Source organism: Hibiscus syriacus, unplaced genomic scaffold (assembly GCF_006381635.1).
Source record: "Hibiscus syriacus cultivar Baekdansim isolate YM2019G1 unplaced genomic scaffold, ASM638163v2 tig00110945_pilon, whole genome shotgun sequence".
In the NCBI taxonomy this organism is placed as follows: Eukaryota; Viridiplantae; Streptophyta; class Magnoliopsida; order Malvales; family Malvaceae; genus Hibiscus; species Hibiscus syriacus.
This window is the reverse complement of record NW_024062926.1, coordinates 719,684-736,827: the sequence shown is the minus strand read 5'-3', so window position 1 is coordinate 736,827 and position 17,144 is coordinate 719,684. Positions and strand designations below refer to the sequence as shown.

Genomic DNA, 17,144 nt, shown 5'->3' with positions numbered 1-17,144 from the left:
TTATTGATCTGGAATTTACATTAAAAACTAGAAAGATTTAAAGTCTAGTAAGAGATCGGTATATCAGATTGAATAGAAATTTCAGGAAAAATTGAAGGATGATATATTAGGCTTAAAAATATTACTTTCACATTTTAAAATGATGGAAAATAATATGGATCATTGGATTTGAAGATTTATTTCCATATTTAATTTGGATAATTGGATCAAAGTGACAAAATTGCAATTTTGGAAAATATCTTGGTAAAATCGAAAAAGGGTAAAATATTTTGTTCATCTTTACCTTTGGTAAGATGATAAGTTTCTGTGGCTTGATATTATTGTAAATATCAAGTTTCATTAATGGTAAAATGAACATATCTCATTAAATGAATATTTTATTTATTTAAACTTAATATAAGGTAAATTAACATGAATTTCATGAGAAATTTCAGGAAAACTGTTGAACTATGTTTTATAATATTTTGATATAAAAAATTAAGACAAAATGTTTTTGGATTTGAATTGAATTTGTTCAAAGTTTTCAACAGTTTTAAAAAATAATTCAAAGTCCATTAAAATAGAATTTGAGCACAAAATGTTTTTCTGAGTATGTAGTACCGATACTGTTCTTATAATATTGATACTGCATGAACAATACCGATACTGTTCACGTGTTACCGATTCCAAAGGTAAGAGAAGTATCGATACTCGATAGACAATATCAATACTACCAGTGTTTTTCAAATAACTCAAATTCCAGAATACAAAATATGTACCAATACCCATGAGGGTACCGATACTACTTTACACATTAGTATCGATACCATGAGCACAATATCGATACTGGTCAGACCCAACGGGTAGTAACAACTAGTTTATTTAAAAATTATAAATGAAGTACCAATACTCATTAAAGGAGTACTAATACTCCCTGTCCTGGGTAGTTTTATTTTGTAGAGAATTTATCCCCAACGGCTAGAAATGGCCACAAACACATTCCAACATATAAAAACAAGTTGAGGACACTTGAAGAAGGGTTAAAACACATATCCAAGAAATCAAACACTAGAGAAGAGCTTTTTATTCTTATTTTTCATTTCTCTTGTAAATATTAGTGTTTAGTGAGCCTAATCTTTGTAAACACCTACCTTAGAGATGTTTTATTGTTTATATCTTTTTCTTTTGTAAAACGGGTTTTGGTTTTATCTTAGCTAATTGAAAAGATAGGGAGTTGTAAAGGTTACTTTTGATCCTTGAAAAAGAAAGAACAAACTAGTGAATTTATTAGAAAATCTTAAGTGAGGAGCTTAGGAAGTGGATGTATACTTGGTTGATAAGTTGAACCCCTATAAATCATTGTGCAAATTTCCTTATATTTTTACTCCTTAGTCCCTAAACTTTAAATTGCCAATTCACCCCCTCTTGGAACAATTTTTGGTTGATCTTTGAGCTTCATAAATCCCAAAAATTATTATCAGAGCTTGACTCGTTAAAAGGTTTAACACCCTTGAGACAATCCTTGAAGAAGCTCTATCAATTTCTGACACAACTGAGGAATTAGCTTCGACCTTCGGCTCTTACTACATTGAAAATTCTCAACCGGTTAACAAGCCACCTTATTTCAATGGAGCAAAGTATGTCTATTGGAAGAATATGATGATGCTCTTCATTCAAGCCAACGATCTAGGAGCTTGGAACTAAATCATGAAGAGATACTCCATTCCACCCTGTGATGTGGATGAGAAGAGTGATGGAGATAAAAAGAAGTTCCAACTCAATTCAAAGGCTATGCACGTTTTATTTTTTGCATTAGTCCCAGACGAATATGGAAAAGTCTTATCTTGTTCTGATGCCAATGAGATTTAGGACAAGCTCCAAGTCACTCATGAAGGAACGAATGAAGTGAGGGAAACCAAGATTAGTCTTCTCAACCATAGCTATGAGAATTTCAAGATGAAACATGATGAAGACATCAAAGATATAACAGATAGATTTTCTGTTTGTCAACAATCTCAAGGGATTTAGATAAGTGATCCCTAATTAGAAGCTTGTGAGAAAGATTATTTACTCTCTCCCAAAGTCTTGGTAATCGAAGAAGATGACGATCATCGAAGATAAAGACCTAAAGACTAACTCTTGATGAGCTTATTGGTTATCTTCTCACTCATGAGTTGATGGTAAAGAAAGAAGATGAAGATGAAGAGAAGAAAAACAAGAAGAAGAATGAGGTAGACATTGCCTTTAAATCCACCAATGAGAACAATCAAGACTCAAGTGAAGAGGTGGATGAAGATGATGATGAAGAAGAGGAGATGGCCAAGCTCGTCAAAAGATTCAAGAGATTCATGACTTCCAAGGAAGTGAAGCATGCATCAAGCAAAAAGAAGAGTCCCCTGGTGTGCTTCAATTGTCAAAGAACGGGCCATGTCAAGTATGATTGTCCCCTCTTAAAGAAGAAATGATCAAGTAAAAAGAAGGCATTTGTGGCAGCTTGGAGTGATGAAGATGACTCCAATGATGAAGATGAAGCAACCAACCTTTTCCTCATGGCCATCGAAGAATATTCAAAGATATCCTCTAACTCAAATGAATCAAATTCTTATTCTTTTAATGAGATGCAAGTTGCCTATGATGAATTGTATTTGGAATTTGAGACCATGAATTCCAAATATAAGAAATTAATTTCAAAATTCAAATTTGAAAATGATTTTCTTTTGAAAGAAAAATTAGATTTTGAAAAGCAAAATAAAATTTTGAAAAATGATTTTGAGCTTTCAAAAATCAAAATCAATGATTTGGAAAAAGAAAATCTTAATTTTAAAGTTAAGCTTAAAAGCTTAACAAAGGAAAAAGAATTAAGTTATCAAACCAATTCATCATATTTAAAAATGGCAAAATGCTAACAATGTAAATAATTGTCCTATAGAGAAAAGAAAATCTTTTAAAATTAGACAAGTATGGGTTCCAAAGGGAATTAGAGACATTGAAACTAATGTTCAAGGATCTGAAGCAATCTGGATACCAAAATCCAAATAAATATCTCTTGTAGGTGTGTGAGAGCAATGATGATGAAAATAAAGATGTTCAAATGTTCTAGCCACACTTGAAAAGGAATGTGTAACCTCTAAGCTTAATGTTTTTGTTTTGTTTTGATTGATTGGTTGCTCATTTAGTTTAAGCATACATGAGTTTCGATTTTAAATAATTTTATGTTTTTCATCTCATGTATGTTGAAAAGTGTGTTATGATGGAAAATTTTAAAGTTTTAATGATTTTTTCATAATATTTAGTTCATCATAATAATTTTTGGTCAAAATTGGTTTTTAATGCTTTGTTTTTACAAATTTTAATTTTTGACACTGTTTATGCATGCGATTTATTGCAAATGATATCTCTTTAACAATTGATATCAATTTTTCAAATGTATAACATTTTTGGATAACTTTATGCACATGCACTTAAATTCAACAATTGGTATTGCATAAAGTTTATTAGACTTGGATATATTGAATTTCATGTGCTACTAACAAGTATGTTCATCTTTGTTGAAATTCAATTTTTTTTTTGTCTAAGCTTTTGAGCTAAATTTTTTTGGAATGATTTTATTGAAGGGTAGCTTTGAGTTTTAAAATCATTTTAATGTAAAATTTACTAATTACTCTCCATTGTTATTTTTGAACTTAAAATTTTGAATTATTTTTGATATAACAAAAAGGGGAAGAAGTATGGTTTGAAAAATTCAATTCTCAATGAAAAAGTGGGAGCTTTAATATTTTTCAAATATTTCTCTTTTTCATAAAATATTTTATTAAGGGGGAGTTTTGTCAAAAACAAATTTTCAAATGTTTTGTTATATCAAAAAGGGGGAGATTATTGAACCATGTTTTATAATATTTTGATATAACAAATTAAGGCAAAATGTTTTTTGGACTTGAATTGAATTTGTTCAAAGTTTTCAAAAATAATTCAAAGTCCATTAAAACCGAATTTGAGCTCAAAATGCTTTTCTATGTACGTAGTATCGATACTGTTCTTACAGTATTAATACTGCATGAACAATATCGATACTGTTCACGTGGTACCTATACCAAAGGCAAGAGAAATATCGATACTCAATAGGTAGTATCGATACTACCAATGTTTTTCAAATAGCTCAAATTCTAGAATGCAAAATAGGTACTGATACCCATGAGGGTACCGATACTACTTTACACAGTAGTATCAATACCATGTGCATAGTATCGATACTGGTCAGGCCCAACGGGGTAACGACTAGTTTATTTAAAAATTATAAAGGAAGTACCGATACTCATTAAAGGAGTACCTATACTCATTAAAGGAGTATCGATACTCATTAAAGGAGTACCGATACTCCCTGTCCTAGGCAGTTTTATTTTGTAGAGAATTTATCCCCAACGGCTAGAAACGGCCACAAACACATTCCAACATATAAAAACAAGTTGAGGACACTTGAAGAATGGTTAGAACACCTATCCAAAAAATCAAACACAAGAAAAGAGCTTTTTATTCCTATTTTTCCTTTCTCTTGTAAATATTAGTGGTTAGTGCGCCTAATCTTTGTAAACACCTACCTTAGAGAGGTTTCCTTGTTTACATCTTTTTCTTTTTGTAAAAGGGGTTTTGGTTATATCTTAGCCAATTGAAAAGATAGGGAGTTGTAAATGTTACTCTTGATCCTTGAAAAAGAAAGAACAAATTAGTGATTTTGTTGGAAAATCCTAAGTGAGGAGCTTAGGTAGTGGATGTAGACTTGGCTGATAAGTCGATCCACTATAAATCATTGTGCAAATTTCCTATCTTTTTACTCCTTACTCCCTAAACTTTAAATTGTCAATTCACCCCCTCTTGGTACAATCTTCGATTGATCTTTGAGCTTCTTAAATACCAATAAAAACTTAGGCCATTTTTCAGCAACCAAGCTATTTACCCCAATCTAAGGTAAGAGAAAAATTTCTTTCAATTTTTGAGCAATTTCATTTGGATTTTGGATAATGCCTTGAAATAGAAAATTGTTCTTTTTGAAAAACGCTATCATTTGATATCTTTATTGCTTGCTAATTTGGTTTGTGTTCAAATATCCCAAATTATATGGTTTATGTTCACATTAAGGTTTATGTAATTGATGAAGGATTTTTTTTTTGAGGTTGTAGAATCAATTCCAAGCATGATTTATGATTAAAATAAATTATACATGCCTATATAAGCTATGGGTTATTTCAGCCTAAGCCTAATCTAGGAGGAAGTTTATGTTATGATGAAATTTGATTAGGGCTTTGATTGTAGTGATTGTATAAGGTTGAATCAAGGTTGATTTCATGCTTGAATCGAATCAAAGTCGAGTAAAACCATGAAAACCCTAGTATTGGGTACATAAACCATTCGACCTTGAGAAAGATGATGGGGAAAACTTTGAAAAATTTCATGTGGCTTAGAAATGATATTAGAAAGGATCTACAAGCTTTAGAATTTTTTTTGGGCCAATATGTAATTTTGTGAAAGTTGAGGGGACCAAATAGATAATTATGAAAAAATTATGGGTTGTTGTATAACTGTTCAATAATTGTTGTACTATGATGAAAATTACTATTTGGGGACTGAAATTGAAGTTAGTCATTTTGGAAAGTTGACAAAGTTTGAGTGCTAAATGGTAAACATTGAGAAAGTTAGTGTATTAAATGGTAAATATGGCATTGTTGAGGTATTTGAGCTGAAAGTTTAATTCTGGAAATTATTGGGCTTATTTGGGTCTTGAATTGAAGAATTAATGACAAAAGCTCAATATGAATAAAAAAGAAAAGTTAAGATGAATTTTAGAAGAATTCAAAAATAATAATACTTTTAGACTATTATTATTAAGTATGAAATGTTAGTAAGAATACTAACATGTATTTTATATTTGTATATGTTTTGTATGGATGCTCGTGTAGATCGTGACCGAACTCGTGATACAAGCAAAGCGAAAGGGTATGAAAAAGTTCAAGAATAATAGGATTTCAATAGTAAGGCATAATAGTGAGTCATACCAGGTGAGTGCATTTATTATGTACTTATATGATACGAGGATGACTTGCGATGAGTCAACATCGAATGTTTTTATAAAAGCATGTTTTACCTTATTTTGAAATATTTTCATAAAGTTTATGAAAATGATTTTACGAATAATTTTAGGGTATGAACTGCCCTAAGATAGATGAATGAACTTTTATATTATTTTAATTATTTTAATAGCTATCGATGTTTTAGAATAAATGTTTAATATGCGAATTTGATTTAAAGGTTTGTTGTATGTTCATTGAGATTCATAGGTGCATTTTGACATACTTGGAGTATGATGGTTATCGATCGATTTTGTTTAATGCATATGTTGCATTTTCTTATCAGTACCTTTGTGTACTTTCGACACCATGTGTGCATACATGGTATTCATAATGAGTTTGTGAATTACCATTTCGATATATTAGTATAGTGTCATTGTTACTACAATACCTATACTTTCGTTTAGCACTTTTGTGCAACTCATGTACCTTGTATTCTTATCTATCATACATTGGCCTGAAAATGGATATTTTGGATTACACTGTATGTTAAGTATGCTGGGCATATGAGATAACGTTTCGTAGGTTATTTGACAAAAACTTGGCTTATCAAGTCACTTTTTATGAGTTTATGCATTTATACGATAAATCGTATTTTGATCTTATAATGGTTTACTCATGTTTTTAAAATGTCTTATTTATTTTATTATGCCTTACTAAGTGAATACTCAGAGTGTAATGATTTTCATGCGTAGGTTTAGTGTACGAATCGGAGTGAGGAGTGCAACTGATATCATCTGTCAAGGGTTGCCTCATCAGTAACAATATGACACCTCTAGATGTTTATCTTAATATTACTAGTTGGCATGTACTTAGATATGTTGTGATGCTCTGATAAGATACTTGATATTTGGTTGTAGTATTATATTATGTTTGAAATTAAACTACTGTTTAATGGATTTCTAAATGTTATTTTATATATTAATAGTTGAATAACGTTTTATAAACTATATTATTAAACCGTTTATTTAAAGAAACAAAATTTTACAGGTTTTCAAGTATGAAATTGTTTTAAAAGTCATGTGACATCTGTGACTCGTGTACGGAGACGTATACGGGAAATGAGTGTTACACCACGTGATCCTGATAGCCAAGTTAACGACATGTACGATGACGCATGACTAGGAAGATGGCAAGGATTACGATAGTAGCCGTGGCCATGGCCGGTAAGGATGATATCGCTGAGTTAGGGTTAGGGATTTGTTTTTTTTTTTTTGTAATTTAAGAGAAATAAGGTTTGTTATAAATATAATGATATTTTTAATTTTTTTAAAAATAAATTTTTTTAAAATTACCAGAACGTGAAATTCAATGGCAGTTACGGTCCGAGCACCTAAAATGGTAACGTATGTAACGTTATACACCTAGATGATTCAAAAAAAAGTTTGGCCACCTATTTGGAAAAAAAGCAGTATGGTTTGGGAAATTATTTTACAATTAAGACATCATGTTTTTTTATTAATAAAAATTGATTTTGAGATAATCACTTATAAATTTATAAAACGAATAAAAAAAATAAAAAGAATGAGACGGATAATGTTCGTAGGCTTTATCCCTCTTTTCCCCTGAGGCATCATGAAACCCAAAATCATTGTTAGTAAATTAGGTTCGATAGGCCCATTATTAAAGTTTCCCTAAGGCATCGTGAAACCCAAACTCATTGCTAGCTTTTTGGGTAAATTCTGGAAACTGATAATTTAAATGCCACTGTATTTTTTTTAAATACGGATTGTTAAGGGGTCTTTTATTTTTGTCCGTCAAAATCTTCGAAAATTGAATGTTATTACAGTCTTGAGTGTTTATGAGTAATTTTAATGTCGATATTTTATTTTATTTTTATTTTAAGAAAATTTGTGAAAATGTCTTATGTGATTTACTTCATTAAATATGTATGTATTTATGAAAAATTTAGGATAAAGAACGAAAACATCTTATAATATCATTTTTCTTATTTTAAGCTATGAACTATACATTCTTTTTAATTACCGATCCATGCATTAACAGTTTTCAACTCAACTAATTTTTTAAAATTTTATAATTTAAATATTAATAAAAATAATTGATAATTTGTAATTTTTGACCTTTTTTTGTTAGAACCATTTAGTAAATGATTAGTTACCATAGATTCTATTTTTTTACTCAAACCTTAGCGGTTATAGTAGTTTCCCTAAAAAGCCTAGCTGGAGATTCTTTGTTTCCAAATTATATTGGGAAAGCCAAAGTTTCAGTAAAACGGAAGCTGCGTTGAATCCTTTGTTCTCTTCATTTCATTGTTTGGGGAAAAAATAGTTCATCAAAGCAAAAGCAAAACGAAGGAAAGATGACGAAGATTGTTACAACTGGTTTTACAGCTGTGTACCTCTTATAGAAGATTCCTAGCTTCTTATAATTTCCTGAATTTGAGATTCCTTTTACAACAAGTTGAAGAGTAAGAGTTCGGCCAGCGAAAATCGTAAGCATTCTTTCTCCTCTCCTCTTAGTTGAATTTTGTGTTTCTGGTTGTTTCGTTGATTCGTCCTTCATTTTCTGGATCTTCATGTTTGTTTGATAGAAAGAGAGGCGTTAGATCTGTATTTGAATGGTTTGTACTCTCTACATCGTTGAGTGCTAAAATTGATTCAACTCCTGTTCGGTATTCTGATCATATGATTATAAGGTTCTTTTTTTTTTTTGAATATTATTTTTATACTTAGTTTGAATTAGGTTCGTGGACTAATGAAGGAGTTTCATTCTGACTTAATTCAAGGAGCGAGGAACACTGTGCTTTGATGATATTTAGCATTGGAACTGATTTGAGAAAAGTCCAGTTGTTTTTCAATGGGACATGAACTTAAATCTCGGTTTCAGTTAGATGCCAGGAAATTGATATTGCTTATAGGAATTATGTTTGTCGTGATTATAAAACTCCAGTATCTTGAGGTTCTATACCGGAATGTGTTGTCGACACCGTTTCCTTCTGGTAAGGTTTCAGTTGAGGAACAAAATAGTTTCTTAGCTGGAGCTCTGCCTTCTGCCGAGTCAGAGGTGACGACACATAATGTCACTCATTCAATCGGTTTGAACTATAAGGGAACATATGCCGGTAATGAGAAAGCTCAGGATAATGAGATCTATGAAGAAAGGGACACAGATTTGAATAATGATGCTATATCAGAAACCAATGTGGGCTTGAAAATATCTTCTGCATTCGGGGAAGGTAGTCCAAACGAGTCTTCAACTAAGGAATTGGTAGAATTAAATAAGAATTCTGCAGTGGATTTTGCTACAAGTTCCAAAAACAAGAGTACAGCAGAAGGGGCAGGTGCTGTTAATGAAAAAGCTAATAATGTTGAGACCTATGAAGGAAACGAGAAAGATCAGAGTATTGATTTCATATCAGAAGAAGTAGGATTGAAAAGTTCTATATTAGATAACCACAGGGAGTCTTCATCTGAGGAATTTGAAGACTATCTTGAAGGTTACAATAATAATACGGTTTCAGAGAAGGCTAGCAAAGCTGAAGAAAGGGACACTAATTCACCAATGAAAAATACCTTAGAGAAAGATGCTGAGGCAAGTTTTAGGAACCCTGTTGTCCATGTCAATTCCGGTATATCTTCAGTGGAGCAACACGTGACGCCAAGATTTGACAAGAAAGGAAAATTCCAAGAGGTTAAGAATAATTCCACCTCATTGGGTGATGAGTATAATTCCCCCAAAACACCCAAGATGAAGAGAAAGCCTGAGATGCCATCTGCCCTAGCCACGATAGCTGATATGAAAAATTTGTTTTATCAAAGTCGTGTTTCGTATCATTCCACGGTAAGCTCAGACATTTTGTTTTCCATTTTTTCCCAATGAATGAATTTATTCATATACTTCAATGTTTTGTTCTGTCTCCATTTTTCTTTCTAGACACCTAGGTGGCCTTCAGCAGCAGACAAAGTGCTATTAAATGCAAGATCGCAGATTGAGAATATACCTATTTTAGAGAATGATCAGCAACTTTATGCACCTCTTTATCGGAATGTCTCTATGTTCAAAAGGTATATTGTGAACTCTATTCTTTTTTGTTTTTAATCATTAAAATAAAAAGTAACACAAGCAAGTTCTGGTTTAGGATTGGTAAGATGGACTCAAAAACAAGAAAAAGAAAGAAATAAGTTAACAAAGAGAAGTGGAAGTAGCCAATCAAATCCAGATGAAGGGAAGGATCTTAAATCAATAGATCAGTAATTCTTGTAGTCTTGTAGAAGGGATAAAAGCATTAGAGTATGACAGAAATCATGCTTGAATACTATTAGTTAAGAAGAGTAAATGGAGAGTAAGATAGATGTCGCATAGTGTACGGAAAAGATTCCGAGCTCTTTTCAATGATATTTGAAACATGAATTAGTTTAAGTTACTTCTACTCAAGAGGATAACGTATAAACAAATTACATTATAAATTACAGGAGCTATGAATTGATGGAAAGCACACTCAAAGTATATGTCTACAAGGAAGGAAAAAGACCTATATTTCATACCCCAGTTCTAAAGGGTATTTACGCCTCTGAAGGATGGTTCATGAAGCAACTGGTCACCAATAAAAAATTTGTTACCAAAAAACCAAGAGAAGCCCTACTGTTTTACTTACCTTTTAGTTCTAGAATGTTAGAAGAAACACTATATGTCCCTGATTCTCACAATGAAGATAACCTTATAGAGTATTTGAAGAAGTATGTGGACATGATTGCAGAAAAATATCCTTTCTGGAATAGAACTGAAGGAGCTGATCATTTTCTGGTTGCTTGCCATGATTGGGTATGCATTTTCATGCTTTCTTGGTTTTTACTTCTCTTTTTCCTCGCATTTGGAACCACTTAAGCTCTTCTACAAGTTGCAATTGGCTGTATGAGTTCTTGTTTCGATTTTTGTTTCCCTCTAGTTATAGGTTTAGGAGTAAGTTAATCATTTATTCTTGAACATACACTATCTTCTAATAAACATTACTTTGTCAGGCAGCATCTGAAACAAAGGAATACATGGCCAACAGCATAAGGGCCCTCTGTAATTCCGATCTCAGAGAAGGTTATATTTTTGGGAAGGATGCATCTCTTCCCGAGACCATCATTTGGAATCCTCAGAAACCTCTAAGATCCCTTGGTGGCAAGCCTCCATCTAAGAGATCAATCCTAGCTTTCTTCGCTGGAGGCATGCATGGTTATTTAAGGCCAATTCTATTACAACACTGGGGAAACAACAAAGATCCCGACATGAAAATCTTCGGTCAAATGCCCAACCGTAAGGGTAAAATGAACTACGTCCAATACATAAAGAGCAGCAAGTACTGCATTTGTCCCAGAGGCTACGAGGTCAACAGTCCACGAGTGGTGGAGGCCATTTTTCATGAATGTGTCCCGGTGATCATATCTGACAACTTCGTTCCTCCTTTTTTCGAGGTCTTGAATTGGGAATCGTTCGCCGTCTTCGTTTCGGAGAAGGATGTTCCGAATCTGAAGAAGATCCTCTTGTCGATCTCGGAAGAGGGATATCTGCAGATGCAGCTGAGTGTCAAAAAGGTACAACAACATTTTCTTTGGCATCCTAGACCAGAAAAGTATGACATATTTCATATGATTCTGCATTCAGTTTGGTATAATAGAGTTTTCCAAATGAAAGCCTAGCTTAGTTTCTTTGAGAACCAGAAATTATTTTCTTCCACACTATTTTAGGTGGTATATAAATTGGGTGTATAATATTGAAATTTAAGTTTATATTTATTAATTCTTACTTTTAATAACGCCAAAGTACTGAAATCGAATAAAAACAATAAGAGTAATCTTATTTGAATTTAAACTTTAATCTAATTAATTATGGACCCTTTTATGCATCTCAATATACCTCTCTTCCGAAATCGACAAATAAACACTTGCAGGTGGTGGTGATGTATTCATTGATGAGTTAGACCTTCGTATCTCGAGGAACGGACTGTGAATTCATAGGTGGCGAATCATCCACAAAGCTTCTACTTTTGTTGATAACACAATTAAAATAATAAGAAAAAAAACATGAATATTTGAATTTTTCCAAATATGTAACAAACAAATATATAAAAGAAACGGTTTTGTTGTAACCTGCTTCACCGTAGACCCGCCGTATATGTCTCATCCGAATCGCTATAAATTTCTCATGATTTCGATCTCAAAATATCGATCCCATTTCACTCAATAAATCCGAAACAATATTCTCTTTACAAAAAATTAAAAAAAACAAATAAAATAATGGCAAAGATTCATTTGGTCATTGTTTTGATCTCAATGATCATGATCCTTTTAGTCCATTCGGTCGTCGGCAAAGGTGCAGTTTCACCTGCACCGATGAGAAGTGCTAAAATAGCTGCAGGGCCGAGGTCGTCCGCGGCTGCGCCAAAATCCTCCTCTCCGAAAGCAACACCAGAAAAGTCACCGGCACATGGACATGCACCTGCACCCAAAATCTCAAGGAAGGTTTGAGCCGAAGCTGGCGTTGCTGAAAGGATATAGACCTACTGTTACTCTACTCAACTTCATCCCAACCTCGTCCACCATTCCCATCACAACGCTTCCTTCAAAGGCCTTCGACCACCGCGCGAAACCTCCATCACTATCCATGACATCAACAGGTATGAATATGAAGTCTGATATAAAGAGTAAAACATCATTTATTGACCATGCCAGGATTCTCCCAGATTTGACACTCCAGCCTGGTTGATTGGCTTTCAATCCCAAATGAAATGAACATTGGCAATTACATATCCGAGATAAATCATGATGCATCACAGTAATGGAATAAATGGTTAAAAAAAACCAAGTCATGGGACAGCTAGGACTGCGGACAACACAACTTTTGTCATTTATGTTGATTTATGGCCCCCAAATATTTAATGGGAAAGCTGCACAGGTGTTGCTGTTATTTGATATTTCGTTTCTATCATTCACTGCTCTTTAAAAGTTGCTGCAACTTTGTATCAATTTTGCATCTCCCCCACCTCTTTGAACTTTCAATTCCATGCCACCACTGCTGCTGCTTTTTCTTTTTTTTTTTCGAAAAGAAGAAGAAAGAGTACTAATTTGGGGAAACAGTGATCCATTATATTAAAGATTGTAGCTTTGTAAGTTTGGTTAAATTACTTATAGGGTCCCTGTACTATAAGCTGAAAAGCAAATTAATCCCCACCAAGTATTATGCTCTGCCTCTCAAGTTGGTAGCAATCATTCCAAAACTTGTCATTATTAATCAACAGAAGAAGAGTAAAAACCAAAAACGTACGTGGACTCATTTAGTGTACAAAACACGACAAGATTATTAATTGTCAACATTAATTGAATTTTGACCTTTTCACAAGACATAAGAACACTGTTCGATGTACGTAGAAACAAGATGATTAAATAGACCATAGATATAGTCGCAGGGTGCTGTCATTTCTCTGGTAATTAAGGTTTTTACAAAGCTATTTCAGCGCTGTCTGAATCCGTGATATCCTTCATGGATCACCACACAAAAACTGGGTTTTCTCTAGCCGTTTTGTACTGCAAAAACTCAAACCTTATTACCAAAAGATCAATGTCTACCGTACAAGTATGTTGGGTTTTTCTTTTTTGAAAATATTATTTTTTAAAACCATAAAATATATAGATTTTAGAATATATAATATGTTTTTGAAAACACGATTTTGATAACATATATTATATAGTTTTGAAAACACATTTTTGAAAACCTATAATATATATAGTTTTAAAAACATATTTTGAAAACATATATATATATATATATATATATATAGTTTTTGAAAACGATTTTTGAAAAAATATATAATATATAGTTTTTGAAAATATAATATATGTTATATAGTTTTTATTATATATTATTTTTATATTTATTAGTATTATTTATTTGTTGAATATTATTTTTTGTTACCAGGTCCAAGTCCAAATTCGGGTCCAATTCAGTCCAAATTGCAGCCCAACCGAGCCAGCATGCCTGACCCAGTAAGCCAGACCCAATAAGCCAGCCTGGTTAGGGGGCATGACCCAACTCATCACTCCAGGTTTTGTCATAAGTTAGCGGCGCCGCATGGTTCACAACCGTTAGATCAAGGATAGATCAACGACCCAAATTGAAGATAGCTAGGGTTTCAACCCTAGCACCAGCGCTGCACAGGAGTAACAGTCGTTGGATCTAGTCAAAATTATCCAACGGAAGATCGAGAAAACCGAAAGGTACCCACCGGCCTTACAACAGCCACGCACCAACGAAACAACCAAAGTCGAGAAAAGTATTGAAAAATCGGCCATACAAAGGAACCCCAGCAAAATCGGGACTGCGCCATCCTGTTTAGCTAGTCAACAACAACCTCCTCAAGCTGGGTAAAATGGGGAAGAGAGAACAACCCTCGAAAATGGTAGAAAATAGCCCCGATCGGGGGCTATATAATTACGAGCAACCACAAAGGAACGATCATCAAGAAAAATACCAAGACAACTAACAAAAAAACACAAAAACCATCATAAAAAAGAGCTTCGAAACAACAAAAAAATCACCAACCATTATACATTAATCTACAGAAACAACCGAGTGAAAATACACAAAAATAGCATGGAAAAGCTACAACAAAAAACAAGGCTAATATCGGAATAGGCTTGAAGGAGGAACAATCGCTGAGAAAACAAAGAGACCTCATCGAAAAAAGGTAAAAAAACCAAAATTTCAAGTTTAGATCTATGTCAGAGGGGGTGTTTTAGGGTGTTTGGGCCTCGATTTTAGGTTCACGGGGTCGAGGGGGAAATTTTAGGTAAGTTTTTAGGTTTTCGGCCACCAGAGGCGGTGGCCAGAGCGGTGGGGTTTCACCGGAGTGATGGCCGACTATAGGCCTGTTGGGAGAGTTTAGAGAGAGTTTAGAGAGAAGGGAAAGGGTTTGATTTTGAAAGAAATGAGTGAAATATTTTTTTTTTGTGATTTGGGGGTATTTATAGGGGGCCCTTTGTGAAAATATAAAATTCTTAAATTATTTCCGTAGTTCCTATAGTTTTGATGCATAATTCATTTTGATCGACTGTTGTAAATTTCCCCTTAAATTTTGAATTTACTCAATTTAATCCCTATTTATATTTTTTTATATTTATGCAATTTGACCCCCTAACTTCTTATTTTCTTCTTACAGTCTTTAATTAATTCCAATTTGATCATTGATTTTTTAATTCTTTTCAATTTGGACATTTTAATTTAAATTTCCTTTTAATTCTTTATTTTATTTATTTTTTATTATTTAACATTAATTTGATTTATGTTTTTAGGTCAATTTTAAATCCTTCAATGGTAAGTAATTCGGATCGAACTTTTAAATTTTAATTTAATATTTAATTTTCACAATTAAGACAACCGAGAAATTAAATTAGAATCAAAATGGCAACACACGGGTGCTAATCCTTCCCTAATTGTAATCGACTCCTGAATCCAATTCAATTATGGTAAAAACACAGATTAAGTAAAATGGTAAATTAAGGTATCCGATCGACCTAATTTTAAAAGATCGGTGGCTGCTCCATCACATCGAAATTAAGTGGGAACCCAATTCTGGGCCCACTTGAGGGACGATTACGATAGGTTGGCGATTCCACTGGGGACAGGTAAGTGAATCACGCTAAAATTAATTTCCGATTATCTTCTTGAATGAAAATTGTGTTTAAATTTAAATTTAAATTTATCTTTTCGATTCTTCTTATTTACCTTTGATTATTATTTTTCAAATAAATAGTTGTATTGATTTTTTTAATGATTTCAGCTTTTCAAAAATTTCTCTCAGACTTTATACCCTAGCTCCAAACCTTTTTTAAGTGGAGGTGAAAGCGACGCTTTTGTGAGAATTTATTCTTCATATAGGCATAGCAAGTAACCTTCGGGATTCATATACCTTATGTTTTCGTGTGAATTTATTTTCTGTACATACATAAGGGAATGTATCCTATCGAGTTTAACTCAGTCCATATGAGCTTGTAATGGGCTTAGGGCTTAGGGTCTGGCAAGCCCAAGGGAGCACCAGCAAGGAGAACTCGGGTACCTTTTTCTAGAACCTAAACCGAGATGTTGCGAGGAATTAGAGCCCACCCCAAAACTCCATTTCAAAACCTAGGCTACTTGAGTTATTTCATGCTTTATTTTCTGTTCAAGGCATACAAATTAGAGATATATGATGTTAGGAATTATTCAGAAAATTAACATACTGGATAAAAATCATGTTCGGGTAGTAAGAAAAAACATGTGGGGTAAGAATTCTTTATTTTTATTATCATTCCGATTATTATTTTTATTTTACTAACTTGTTTCATTTTCATTTTTGTTCCTTTTTTTATTCTGATAATTTGCATCATCAAAAGAGGTGTTGATCTACAAAAAGTGTTTGTTAAAACTCAAATAATTTGCATTAATGGACAAATGGGTTGTAATGCAAGAGGTGGAAAATGCAGAGGTCCGGCTATGGCAGAGAAGACTTAGAAGGAAAACGGGGACAGTTTGCAAAGTAATTATGTGTCAGATCTGGTTGGCTATGCTTCTATTAGCCTTAAGAAAAACGATATTCAAGAGTTACGTAGCATTTAGGACAGCTGGAAAAATGACAGAAGACAAAGATTGTTTCAGTGGTACGGTGATATTGCACATCTGCTCTATGTCAAGATTGATGAATCTTTGATTCGAGCCTTAGTGCAATTTTGGAATCCGGGTTACAATTGCTTTATATTCAACCAAGAAGAGATGGTGCCCATAATTGAGGAGTACACTACTCTATTGCATTGTGAAGGAGTCAGAATGGACTGGGTCTACACCAAATATATCAAAAGTAATCCTTTCAAGAATGGGTTGGAGAAGGTTGCAGGGGTAGATGAAAAATGGGAAACTGACCGGATTCAGCACAAAGGCAAGAGAGAAGGAATTGTTGGACTCATATCAAGTAATTAATGAAGAATCATCTTGATGAATGGAAGGTGGTTGACCTTTTTGCACTAGGTATCTATGGCTTGGTTATCTTCCCAAAAAATTTGGGATACATTG

The 17,144-nt window shown here is 33.1% G+C and overlaps 1 protein-coding gene across 3 annotated transcripts; it reads left to right on the top strand.

The window, feature by feature from the left end:
• The first annotated feature begins 8,338 nt into the window (after positions 1-8,338).
• LOC120148012 (probable glycosyltransferase At3g07620) lies at positions 8,339-11,859 on the top strand. Of its 3 annotated transcripts, none has more exons than XM_039161214.1 (5): positions 8,339-8,550; positions 8,845-9,899; positions 9,993-10,123; positions 10,532-10,880; positions 11,078-11,859. In XM_039161214.1, the coding sequence occupies exons 2-5, from the start codon at positions 8,916-8,918 to the stop codon at positions 11,741-11,743; spliced, it is 2,130 nt and encodes a 709-aa protein (XP_039017145.1). In that variant the 5' UTR covers positions 8,339-8,550; positions 8,845-8,915; the 3' UTR covers positions 11,744-11,859. The 3 variants fall into 3 exon arrangements, with proteins under 3 accessions (XP_039017145.1, XP_039017143.1, XP_039017144.1); XM_039161212.1 differs by having other exon boundaries at positions 8,802-9,899; XM_039161213.1 differs by having other exon boundaries at positions 8,792-9,899.
• The last annotated feature ends 5,285 nt before the right edge of the window (positions 11,860-17,144 follow it).